At 41.6% G+C, this 12,204-nt stretch overlaps 1 protein-coding gene across 1 annotated transcript; it reads right to left on the bottom strand.

Moving 5' to 3' along the window:
- Positions 1-4,197, bottom strand: LOC118791852 (CD209 antigen-like protein E). Its single transcript, XM_036549334.1, has 6 exons — positions 4,089-4,197; positions 1,791-1,877; positions 1,406-1,555; positions 995-1,137; positions 375-475; positions 1-178 (listed from the first exon to the last, which is right to left on the bottom strand). Exons 1-6 carry the CDS (start codon positions 4,195-4,197, stop codon positions 1-3), a joined length of 768 nt encoding a protein of 255 aa, XP_036405227.1.
- Positions 4,198-12,204: the final 8,007 nt, after the last annotated feature.

Genomic DNA, 12,204 nt, shown 5'->3' with positions numbered 1-12,204 from the left:
TCACTTCAGTCTGGTGGAGCAAGGTACATCATTCCAGCCTCTCTGACAGTCAGCACAGTCCTCTGACTTGCCATTCCTCCAGTACTGGAAGATAGCATTTTCAGCACAGTCCTCTCCAGTATCAGGATCCTTCTCATCAGTAATACCTCCATTAGAAGGCTGCCCACTCTGCCAGTATCTGAAAACAGCAACATCACTGATAATGAGTCACATGCACATTCATCAGGAGGGACAGAAAGAAGGAAGTGAGGACATACTGAGGAGAAAAACAGTTACAGCCCTTATACAGTGATCACTATCTCTCTGTAACAGTGCTGAATCTGCTCTCTACAGAGATCACTGTCTCTCTGCAACAGTTTTGAATCTGCTCTTACTCTGTGGTCAGTGTTGTGCCATCCACCCACTTCCAGGTTCCCTCTGTTTCTCTGTCATTCAGGCCGATCCAGACGTTCTTTTTCAATCCACTGATGAATTCCTGAGGGGGGAACATTACAAAGCAAGAAGTATAACATTTTATTCCAGTCTCTCCTCTCTATCAGTCCTGATTCTCACTTATTGCATCCCTCTGTCTTGGTCTCTTTTGCCTCTTAGTCTCTCTGTCCCCCTTCCTCTCTCTCTCTGTCTTTCTCTCTCTCTCCCTCCCTTCCTTCTGTCTCCCTGTCCATTTCCATATCATCTCTTTAGGCTTTTTCATTGGCATCACAAATAAACTTTGCAAACTCATTGGCAACTCATGGCAGGCTCAAACCAAACACATCTGGGTATTTGTGGGCTCAGGTATTATTACTGGTTTTGTTGAATGTTTCAACCACAATCTGCCAAATCTGCTGAGCAAAGAAGTGGACTGGAAGTGGACTGAAAATAACAGATTACATTTATATAGCGCTTCTCAATGTTCTCACTTTACAATGAAGGGGGGAGATGGGGGGAATATTTCTCAATATATTACAGTGTATTTCATTTTTGTATGGGCAGGTCAACTCCTCTCTCTCACCTGTTCCTCTCTGCTGTTAATGATTACCAGGTGAGCTCCTCTCTCTCTGCAGTCTTGTTGGCTGTCAATCCAGGTCTTTGTCTCGTTGGAGACGTAGTAGAACTTGGAGTCAAATGTTATATAGCCATGGGAATACGTGTGTTCTGGAATATACACAACAGGAACTGTCTCTGTGCTCACATACACACATTCATGTCAAACACACACACACAGGCAAAAATTCCACTCATACTCAGCTCATACGCACATGCACACGCACATACACACACACACACACTCACACACACACACACACACACACACACACACACACACACACACTCATTATAATCCTGAATCTTGTAGTCATACATATTTTACATTGAGGGCTAATTTTATCTTTATTCATTTTTACAAAGATATTTTACTTACCCAGCCACCTCTGAAGCCTGTTTTTCTCACTCTTTATCTGGTCTCTCTGTGCTATAAGGATGGTGTAATTGCTCTTTAGCTGGTCTCGCTCTGGTTTAAGGTTGGTATTACTGGTCTCTAACTGGTCTCTCTCATTTACCACTCCTTTATCTGCAGAGGAAGGGACACCATAGTGGACTTTACGGAATCACACAGATAGCATGACCTCCTCACTGACACAGTAACTACACAGACAAGTAAGAGGCAGCAACTGATAAACAGTGCATACAGAGTGCCGTGATGGTGGTCAGTAGCAGAACACACAGCAGCCCCAGATACTCACAGAGGATAGAGAGCACCGTGATGGTGGTCAGTAGCAGAATACACAGCAGCCCCAGATACTCACAGTGGATACAGAGGACCGTGATGGCAGTCAGTAGCAGAACACACAGCAGCCCCAGACACACTGCAATCACCCTGTAGAGTCTTTTCCCTGTAGATTCAGAGCCACACAGACAACTCCATAACTTAGAATTGTGGAACTATGGTTGTACATGTTGCAGAATCCATTAGAATGGAGGTAAGTCATTACATCTGATAAAACCTTGCTTTTCCACACATATTTATGAGTGCCATCTGAAGACGTTCTACCTGCCACAGGAATCGCTGATTCAGTTCTGCACAGTAATCATTGGGTCTGTCCTCACCTCCTCTATAACAGTCTGGTTTGGCTCTGCCACTGAACAAGACATCAACAGGCTACAACGCACTATCAGGACTGCAGAAAGGATCATAGGAGTTGACCTGCCCTTTACTACCACCGCCAGGAAATGGGCAGGGAAAATCATCGCCGACCCCTTGCATCCTGGCCACCACGTATTCAAACTCCTTCCCTCCGGCAGATGCTTCAGATCACTACCCACCAAAACAAGCAGACACTGGAATAGTTTCTTCCCACATGCCATCACACTCTTGAACTGTTAAACCAGTGATGTGACAACTGTATCTCTGCTATTGCATGTCCACCATGCAATAGTTGTACAACAACAACAGTTATACATATCCATAGCCTGCTCTCAGGTAAACTTTATCTCATGTTTATTGTGCAATAACTGTATATAACACAGTGCAATAGTTGTATATAACTAAGCTGTGCACGTCCACAGCCTGCACTCATGTATACTTAATTCATATTCATTGTGCAATAGTTGTTCATATATACCTCAATCTTTCCATCCTTATTCCATGTATGTGATCTGCGCTACTGTTGTTCTTTTTGTAACCCTACTGTTGTTTGGTATTTGTAACTTTAACATTGTATGCAAGCACTACAAGAGACACTGGAATTGGAGTCAAATTCCTTGTATGTTTAGAAGTATGCTTGGTCAATAAAGTCTGATTCTGATTCATGCCTTGGAGAGCTCTTTCTCTCACGATCTCTCTCCTTCTCTTATTTCTCTTTTCAGTCACACTTTCATGGTGTTTTTCTGTCTCTTTGGTGGTCAGGATGTTTTATCTAAACCTTAAAGAGGCACAAAGCTGATAAGCCAAACTGTCCTTCTGGTCATCCATTAGCCCTTCTTATCAGCATTTTAACTCTTATTGCATAACTCATTTTAGTGCTTTTACATATATTCTGGGTGACTAAAAAACACCTGTAAGCAATGTATTTTGTATAGTAACGTATATAGCAAATGTGTATAATGTGAATTATAAATTTGTTGCAGATTTGTTTAGATATTAACTTAAATTTAAGTATGCTTCACTCAAAATGAGATGAAGAAATGTCATCTCGAATTTCGCAAAATCAGAAAATGACGTAATGCTTCGTGGCTCTTAATACATAAAATCAAATTACCACAGTACTTAAAACAGGTTTGAATGTTGTTTAAATTTTTCCAAATATATGTCAGTGATATTTATACTTGCTTTACTCTTTCAGTGCAATAGTACATGTGAGCACCATAACAAAAGTGCTTTATAAAACAATTAGCTGTGAAACATTGTTTCATCAGTTTACTGTATGTCCCAACTTGTGACAATAATCAATACACCAGAGGTAAATGAAATTTTCTTACGTCGTTTTAACATCACTGCACTTTGACAAATGTAAAATTTTTACGACTGATCCATTCTGCATCGCTATGAGCTGAGTTAATTTACCAAAGATGGAAATGTTGACCGTCTCATACAAGAAATGATGGTCTTGTAGTAAGCCAGCAACTGAACTCTGCTGTGTATCATTTAGATAATATTAGGAAAGTTAGTAGAAGTATCCTGACAAAGTAGGTATTACTTTCTTTGGCACCTTAATGTAGTATTATTGGCACAAGTAAGGTTTTAAGCATTAATAAAATGCTAAAAACTATGTCACTCATAGTTAGCAGCATCAGAGAGGAAAGATTACTGTCCTCACTGAAATAACTTCAAAGACAGGAAAAGACAGAACTAGAGGAGAGATGAAATATTTCCCTCTTATGTGAAATTAAAAATAAATGATTCCTTATAAATAGAGGCATCTTGTTCATTCCTCATCCTACATGGCTCTGCTGGCACATCCTATTCTTTCAGTGTTTGTCCAGAGTTTGTAAGTTGTCCTTGGTATGGCATTCCAGTTCCCTGACCTCTTCCATTGGGTTTTCTGGGCCTTGACTGTGTGTGTGTGTGTGTGTGTGTGTGTGTGTGTGTGTGTATACGTTCTTACCCAAGTGCTGATCTCCTGGGCTGCTCTTTGGGTTCTGGTCCGCTGTGGTTTTGGACTTGCAGGCCATGACAGATTCTTCATTGGCGTAAATGTTTTCACACATCTCCATGGTCAATAGTCAGCCTTCTCTTCGGTATGTCGTTTTCTGTGTGTGTCTCTGTTGTAGTTATTTTACTGATTGTGTGTCTAACACGATGTACTGTCCAGGTGTCTGACAGTTTGGTGTGTGGTTAGATTCTGACTCTGAGGTCAGTGCACAGAATGTTTTTTTTGTGTTGTTATAATTAAACTGTGAGTGTGACCCTGAGATGGGAAACATTCTTAAGAGGAAGACAGCAGGGCCTAATTGTGGAACAATTTTTTCATATTGTGTGGTTTATGAGACATAATCTAAATGTTCATTCTCACGCCTTTTTAAATAGTTTTTATGTTTTCAGTTTTTCCTAGTGTTCCTGTATTCACTCTCACATCCTTTTTCATCTCTTCAGAGGTTCCCTTTTTCTCTTTCTAAAGAAAAAGAAAAAAGATACCTAGATATGGATCTAGAAAGGTCTAGACAGTCTACACACTGAGACATTCAAAGTTTTTCATTTTTAGTACTCTTATAAAACAGAGGCATTTGATTTTCACCTAGATATTGTTAGTTACAATGTGTAATTACAGATAAAAAGGACTTCACTTCTGATGATTTCAGCCTTTAAGATGCTAAAAACACATTCAAAACCACAAATGTGCAATATGCTTCACTGCAGTGTGCCAATAATTCAGCCCAGGTGCACCTTCTCAGGGGGGCTTCAGCACAAACTACACCAGTAACGAGTGGGAGCTACCTGTGAGGACGCACTGTGAGCCCACAGACTGTCTGGCTGGAATCCTCTGAGCTTTGTTCCCCTTGAGGGGCCCTGTGTGTGGTGTAGTGCTAAGGAGCAGGGCTTGAAACCTAAAGGCTGCTGGTTTGATTCCCAAGTTGGCTGCTGCTGTTGTACCCCTCAGGTAAAGTGCTCATATTGGATTGCCTTGCTGTATACTCAGCTGTGCCATAAGATGCACGTCATGCAAGTGACTCCGGGTCAGATGTCTCATGTTGCACTTCAGTGGCCTGGACATCGCTCAGCCGCAGATGTGAAATTATCACAGATCATGTGCATATGACTCCAGTTAAGCAAGGTGCCAACCTCCTCCAGCTGTCATGTCTACCATGTACCAGTGCTGTGTTTCCAGGATACTGGCAGAGAAAATAAGTTCCTGTGAAAGATGAGGCTAGAGGCTCAGCTGTGTGTCCTGCAACATACACCAGGCGGCAGTGCTGAGTATTTCATCCATAAAGGAAATAAACGGAGAGACAGGAGGTGGGGAAAACAGAGTGAGAAGTCTAAACCACTAGCAATGAATGTCATGAAGTCTCCAGCACAGCTGCTTCCCTATAGGCAGATCTTGTCCAATCTTATAATGGCAGATTGCAAGGAGATCCCTGTGATGTTATTTTTGCTTACAGTCTTCCATTGGCCCAAGAGATGCAATAAATGCATTAACAGAGAGAGAACAACTGAAACTAATACTCCCTTGCAGTGCTACATCCAAACCACAAACCAGCAGATGTCACTATTGAGCTTGTGTGCCAACACTCAAATGCAACCCTAATAAAGAGTCTTCACACTGAGGTATATCACATATGAACACAGTATGAATCCTCTTCAGTACTGCTGTACTGTCCGACTGCACATCCAGGAAGAAAACGAGCACGTCTTCCTCATTATCCTTGTCCTCTGTCTGCACTGCTGAGGAAACTTCACTAATGGACATGCTTCCCCTTTAAAAACACTATCAAAACTCTTGTGTAGGGTGACTTCAGATGCTCTAAATTTTATATCTGATGCATTCTGGATTGTAAATGGAGTCAAGGTATGACAAGGTATCCCCCTTGAGGGCACAAATACTGTGTCTCTCCTAGGGATCTGAATTTTTGTGTTCCAGGTGTGTAACCACCACTCAGACTGCCACTGCCTGGCTCAACACAAAATCAAAGGCTAGAATAATCAACAGCTCCCATCTGAACATGTGACTCCAGGCAAAAGTTGCTATTTAGTTTATGATGGCTACAGTTAAAACTGTGGTTGGAGAATCTGAGCCTAGACCAAGAATAGTGTATGCCAATATCACTGCTGCCAGAGCGTGGGTGGACGTGCATCTGCCAGCCTGGATGCGGGGGGGTGATGGGAGGAACCCGAGGAACCCGAGGAACCCCGGTCACACCGGGGTCACACGGGAGTCACACAGGAGTCACAGCGCCAGGCCAAGGAGTGAGGGAACAGGAGGGGCACGCTCCAGCCAGTGTATGACGGAGCCACTTGACACCAGAGGCAGCATTCACGTATGTCCAAAGGCTGCGTGGTGACGACGAGAGAGGGGGCACAGATGGACACGGTCCCCATCACCCCTCCAATGCACATAAAAACAAAGGACAATCCTGAGCTGAATATGACCATGTGAGCATTTATCAGCTGGGCCAGTCCATGCGGAATCAGGCCAATTTCAGCATGATCCCTCTGAGGTTTCCTTGAATAGCGGCCCTTCCCTATCCACTGCTTCTAAATTTAATTTGCATCTGAAATTTTGCACTTTTGAAATTTAGTTAAAAGTTCTTTTGCCATTTCTGAAGCTACCCAGGGTTCTATTTTTAAGACTTTTTAATATCTGCACAATGATACAGACACAACTGTTAGCATGCACCATTGTATTAGCAGTGTATACATTTTTCATGCAGTGTATTAATATTCTTATTTCATAAAAAAAACATTTTCATTTAGTTTCATATTGTTTTTATTGTATGTTTGTGCTGAAAAGCACCCAGGGAGGGACTAATGAGAAAAATAAAACTCAGGGAAAGTGCTTAGTTGGACACACCAAGCACTCATTTAGTAACACAGCCACATCCAGGGCTCATCTTCACATAATTACAAACTTTATGAGGGCATAATTTTAGTGCTTTTTGTGCAGGTGTAAAATTTGGTGTAGTTTAGTTTAGTTATCCAGTGGTTATCCTGGTGTCTGCTAATCTTTGCAGACAGGCACTATGTTTACAGCAGATTTCTCCGGTGGAATACAAGCCAATCCATGTATGGATTATGTATGACTCATTTTCATGGTGCACTGACTCCATGATCTATGTGTGGACCGAGGGTATTGATTGGTCCTGAGTTTCACCCCGTCGTCTGGCAGCTTGTGAAGAGTGGAGTGAGTGATTCATGCACGCTGTCTCCCCGGGTCCTTTCAGTCCAGGCTGACCCAATCCATACACTGCTGCACTGCACTGCCAAGCTGGTCTGAACCAAAACCAACAAAATGCCATGCCACGGCCTGGGTTTTGTACCAGAGGTTTTTTTTTTCCTTTTTGCACTTGTCTGTGCTCATGTATAAAGCTCACAGCTGGCTTTGGATTCTGAAGGTAGACACATGGTGCAGACGCTGGCCTTGTGTTTTTTGCAATGAAGAGTACAAGTGTAGACACCCCTGGATGTGAGCGTGCTTACGGGTTTTACGCAAATCATGGGATTGTGTTATTTAAGGTCAGAGGGGCATCTTTACATCACTGTCATGTCCCGCCCCTAAATGAGTTTCAGTTTTACAGAGATCTGATTGGCTGGTGTGTCCTGCTTTCTGAGGCATGTGGGGATGAACGCATCCTTAAATACATTACTGTGATGTTGCTCCTGGAACATCTTTTAAACTTCAAAATGGTAGGAAAGTGAATTAGCTACTGGTGTCACCATGTTCAACCCTCAACTACCCCCTCCTTTCCTGTCACATGACCATGAGGTCATAGGGTCAAATGGAGGGGGGGGGGGGGGGGGGTTTGGATATGATGGGAAAGACTCTCTTCAACTCTTAACTCCCAACACTAACAGAGGTGACCAACATACAGTTTCCACTGCAGTCTTCACTGCAGTCACATCTCACTGTATTGAATAATTCCTTAGAATAATTATAGACAATTATTTAAATCTGTCAATCAGCAATCAGCTTTGTACAGATTCATGGAAGAGGCAGTCACTGGTGTGTTAGAAAATAAGTGTGGCAAAGTGGACATCCTCCAGGTCCGGCCTTACATCCCATCGTTAGGGAGAGCACTTTTTTCAATCCAATCACCTCCAGCTCATTAACAAACAAGGGAGGCAGTTGAATTATGCATGCGATTCTGACTAACGATCGCAGAACTGCAGATCAGCTCTAGTGTGCTTTCTCTATGAATACTTGTGGCTAAAGAAAATCTTTTACTGGTCCCAGAAAGACCACATGGAAGACAAAGGAACAGCTGTTGTAGTTATTGCTGAAATAGCTGACTGCAGTGTGACACAATCAATACATTTTCACATTGTGTACAAAGCAGTCAAACACAGCTGTTGCAGAACTGAACAGCCTAAAAACTGTGTTTGGCAAGGGAGTCAGCTACATTTTACAACAGCATAACATTCATTTACAGCACACACAGAAACAAAGACTTGCATGTGTAACCTCTGCCAAAGTGTTGCTGTTGCTGTTATGGATTTTAGAAGTTATACCACTGTCCTCATCATAACATGGATTGATACTGACTGTTTTTGTGCTTCAACAAAATGGTCCTACTTTTTCAAGCACAACAAATTATGGCAGAATACTTTCACCAAAAAACACTACCTCTGCTGGTACTTCATATACAGCTGTACTTTGTGTATTTCTTTTTTTTTTTTTTTACCAGAAACAGTTGCCCGATTCAAATAGAGCTTGCTAATCAAATGACTGACATTTTTGAACCCCACACAACTGTTGAATTGTGGCACAAAATATCAAAGAGGCTAGTCTAGGAGGTCATTAGTGGGAACAATGACTGAGACACAGTGGACAAAAGACTCTGCATTGATACTTAGCTGCGGTGAATGTAAATGTGACATTTACAAACCAATGCAGGAGTGAACAGCTCCTTCTGGAAAAACCAGCGTGTTTCCTCTAGCGATAGGAACTACGGCTTTGTGCCTGAAAGTGACAGCAGGTGAGTTAGAGGTTAAGAGGGTACATGATAAATCCGGTGAATCAAGATGCGTCACGGCCCAAAGAGCTCAGCTTTGAGGAGCCGCTCCCACAGCATGAAGACAAATTAAGTGACAGTGGACAGAGAAAGAGAATTCCTCATGGACGAGGCAGATGATTTCCAAGACGTCAGTCACGGGGGTTTAGTGCACCACTTTTGGAAATGTGCTCGTTGTCGGAAGTCAGGCTGCCTTGTCCTGGTTTCCTCTCAGTGGATAATAATTGATCATGCGTCTCTCCTCTCTCATCGAAGAGAGGGACACTGACAGCTTTGCCATTAGTAGCACCATCACAGCTAGAGTGGATGAAGATGTGTGCAGAGTTAAAATCAATCCCCTTCTGTTCCTCAGACTTAACATCATTGCTTTTGCAGCCTGGCTGCAGTATCTCCACACTAGCATCCCAAATCCCCGCCACCTGGGTAAAATTATGCTGAACACCATGCTTATGCCGTCATTCCAGTGACATTACTATTACATATATAATGTAACATTTAATTTCATCCAGTTTTTGAACAGGAAAAATATATACAAATTCAGAATGGCAGTGTCAGTCATAGAATCTGCATTATTTATTTACTCACTCAGTCCTTGTGTCCTATCCTAATTGATTAGCCAAGCACCTAATTCACCCTCATGAAGTGACTTGAACACAACTTTTGTTATATAATATGTTTTATGGGCCAAAGGCGTGGCACAGTAATGAGTGGATAAATTAGCTGAGCATAAACATAAACAGCCCTAGACAACTATGGTAGAATTCATGCAAAGGACAGCCATTTTGGTTTCTGTGGTGGAAATGGGTTGTAAGGAACAGAGAGATTTTTGTGGTTACCCCCCAGAGAACTTTCAGAAGACTAGTTTCTGGCTGATACAATGTGAAATAACTTTCTAAGGTTTCTAATATCGGATCAACAATTGAATCAGAATTCTAATTTAACCCAGTCTGTGATATTGTTCAGGCTGCAGTGCCAGACAGGGACAATGTCGTTAGCCTGATGAATTAGCCTGACACCAGCATGAGGAGATTAATATTTTATTGTCAGTTCAGGCTGCTTGTAGGCTGACATAGTGAAGCCCATTAGAGGCCTCTCTTGCCAGGGAGTCTTGCTGAGATTGATATGAGATGCAGGCTGTAAAACACTGATTCCTGGAAAAATCGATGTTGGGCCCTTATTGATCATCTGTCACCTGTGTTTTGAGGAAGGCACTGGCGCTGTGTCTGGAAGCGTTTCAGATTTAACATCGCGGTGCCTTCTCGTCCAAACAGAAAGGTCAGCACCTCTGCAGCTCAGCTGGGCTGACTGCCATTGATTTTGGGAGACGGAGTGTAGCGGTTTGCCTGTGGCATGTGAAGATGAACAGTAAGTGTGGCTGGTGGGACCGCAGTTTGGTTTTCTTGTGTAAGCTAACAGAGGCTCAATAATGTGCTCACTTAATGTGTAATGATGTGAAAGCTATGAAACTCTACAAGTACAAGGTCAGAACTGTCACTCAGACAGGACAACACAGCGAGTGGTGTACATGCTACTATTGGTACATAAACTAATAATGTATATATATTGTATATACATTATTATAAGGCTGTATAAATGGTTAAAACTGTAACATATGTATGCCACTCTGGATAAGAGAGCCTGCTAAATGACAATGATATAATGATAATGTATGATATAGTAATAATGTATATACCAAGGTATATGCATAAATAATGTTCAAGTGCCCATTTTATGATTTTGACTGGTAGACTCAATGGCCCATAGTTTAAGAGAAGGCTAATCTCTGGATAAATACCTAGCATTCATAACCATAACCATATTTCACCAAGTAATTGTACAGCACTGGTGCTGGTAGGTTGTCCTACATTTTGTTAAAGACATTTGATGCATTCCAACTGAGAGGCTAATGTGCTTGCTTTATTGAAAGCTACAATGATAACTTAAATGATCTGAGCCTTGGCACATCACATAGCCACAGCCACAGTTTTTTCTTCTATGCCAACCTTTCCATTGGAAATTATGAAATGCCGGGAAGTATTTGCACGTTGAATTTTGCATTTTGTATGCAAAGGCAACCTGCCCTTTCTGTACACACTCTACAGAGCAATTCATTTGTAATGCCATTTACCCTGAGAAATCAAATGATAGATATCAGCAGCTGCCATTTTTGCAATCTCTCGGATCTCATGGTCAGTGATTACCTCAGTGGCTGTCAGTTTGGGCAGTGCAATGTTTCCTGAGCCACCGTGCAGCGTTCCCGTCACAGGAGCTGGAGAATTCATATTTCTAATGAATTCTTGTCTCTCATTGTCCACGCCAGTGTGCCAAAGGACATGCTGTGATTTCTTCTTTCATTTAGAAGTCATATGAGAGGTGAAACTTATTTTGGTACAATATATTGCATACATAGTCTTCTGCATAATTCATGATGGCTGCATCTTAAGTTACTGTAAAATCAACTAGCATGGCTCCAAAAGACTGTGAAAGGTGTTCTGGAATACTGGCATGTTTCACCTGGCTCAGGTAAAGGAGCTGTTTTATTTTATGACCAACGTCCTGAAAGTTTATCCAGTCTCTGCAGATCCATACAGGTGCCCAACCAACCTACGTCCAAACCAAAATGAATCTTGTAGCTCATTAGAAAAGTATTTGTGAAAAATGTGACTACAACAACACTTTATCAGTTTTCATCAGACTTTTCTTTTTTTTTATTACAAAAACATCTTGCAAAAATGGTCTGTCTATATTCATTCGGGAATATACTGATAAGATTCTGATATTACTGCTGTCTTGTGCAGGAATGCATTCAAAACACAACTCTTCAACAAAATACAATTACTAACACTACCATTCACAAGCAAAAAATCTTTACTTGAATATGGAATAACATTCTTACAGAAGCCCCAAAAAACGTGTGCTTTATTTGGGACAAACCCATAAGGTAACAGGCAAGGAAACAACCCATACAAGGGAAAAAATATATATATTAAATTTTTTATTTTATTTTATTTTATTTTTATATTATTTTTAAAAGAGGATGCAAATATTGTAACA

Source organism: Megalops cyprinoides, chromosome 17, assembly GCF_013368585.1.
Source record: "Megalops cyprinoides isolate fMegCyp1 chromosome 17, fMegCyp1.pri, whole genome shotgun sequence".
Taxonomy (NCBI): Eukaryota; Metazoa; Chordata; class Actinopteri; order Elopiformes; family Megalopidae; genus Megalops; species Megalops cyprinoides.
The sequence above is the reverse complement of the archived record's forward strand: the minus strand, read 5'-3'. Positions and strand labels throughout refer to the sequence as shown.

What these genes read in the sequence shown, in the direction of transcription:
- LOC118791852 (XM_036549334.1), bottom strand. Translation starts at nt 4,197, where the DNA reads ATGGAGATGTGTGAAAACATTTACGCCAATGAAGAATCTGTCATGGCC. An exon ending in CACGGTCCTCTGTATCCACT is followed by an intron (nt 1,556 to 1,790) that starts GTGAGTATCTGG and finishes CTTCCTCTGCAG; the next exon opens with ATAAAGGAGTGGTAAATGAG. An exon ending in GGCACAACACTGACCACAGA is followed by an intron (nt 179 to 374) that starts GTAAGAGCAGAT and finishes TGCTGTTTTCAG; the next exon opens with ATACTGGCAGAGTGGGCAGC.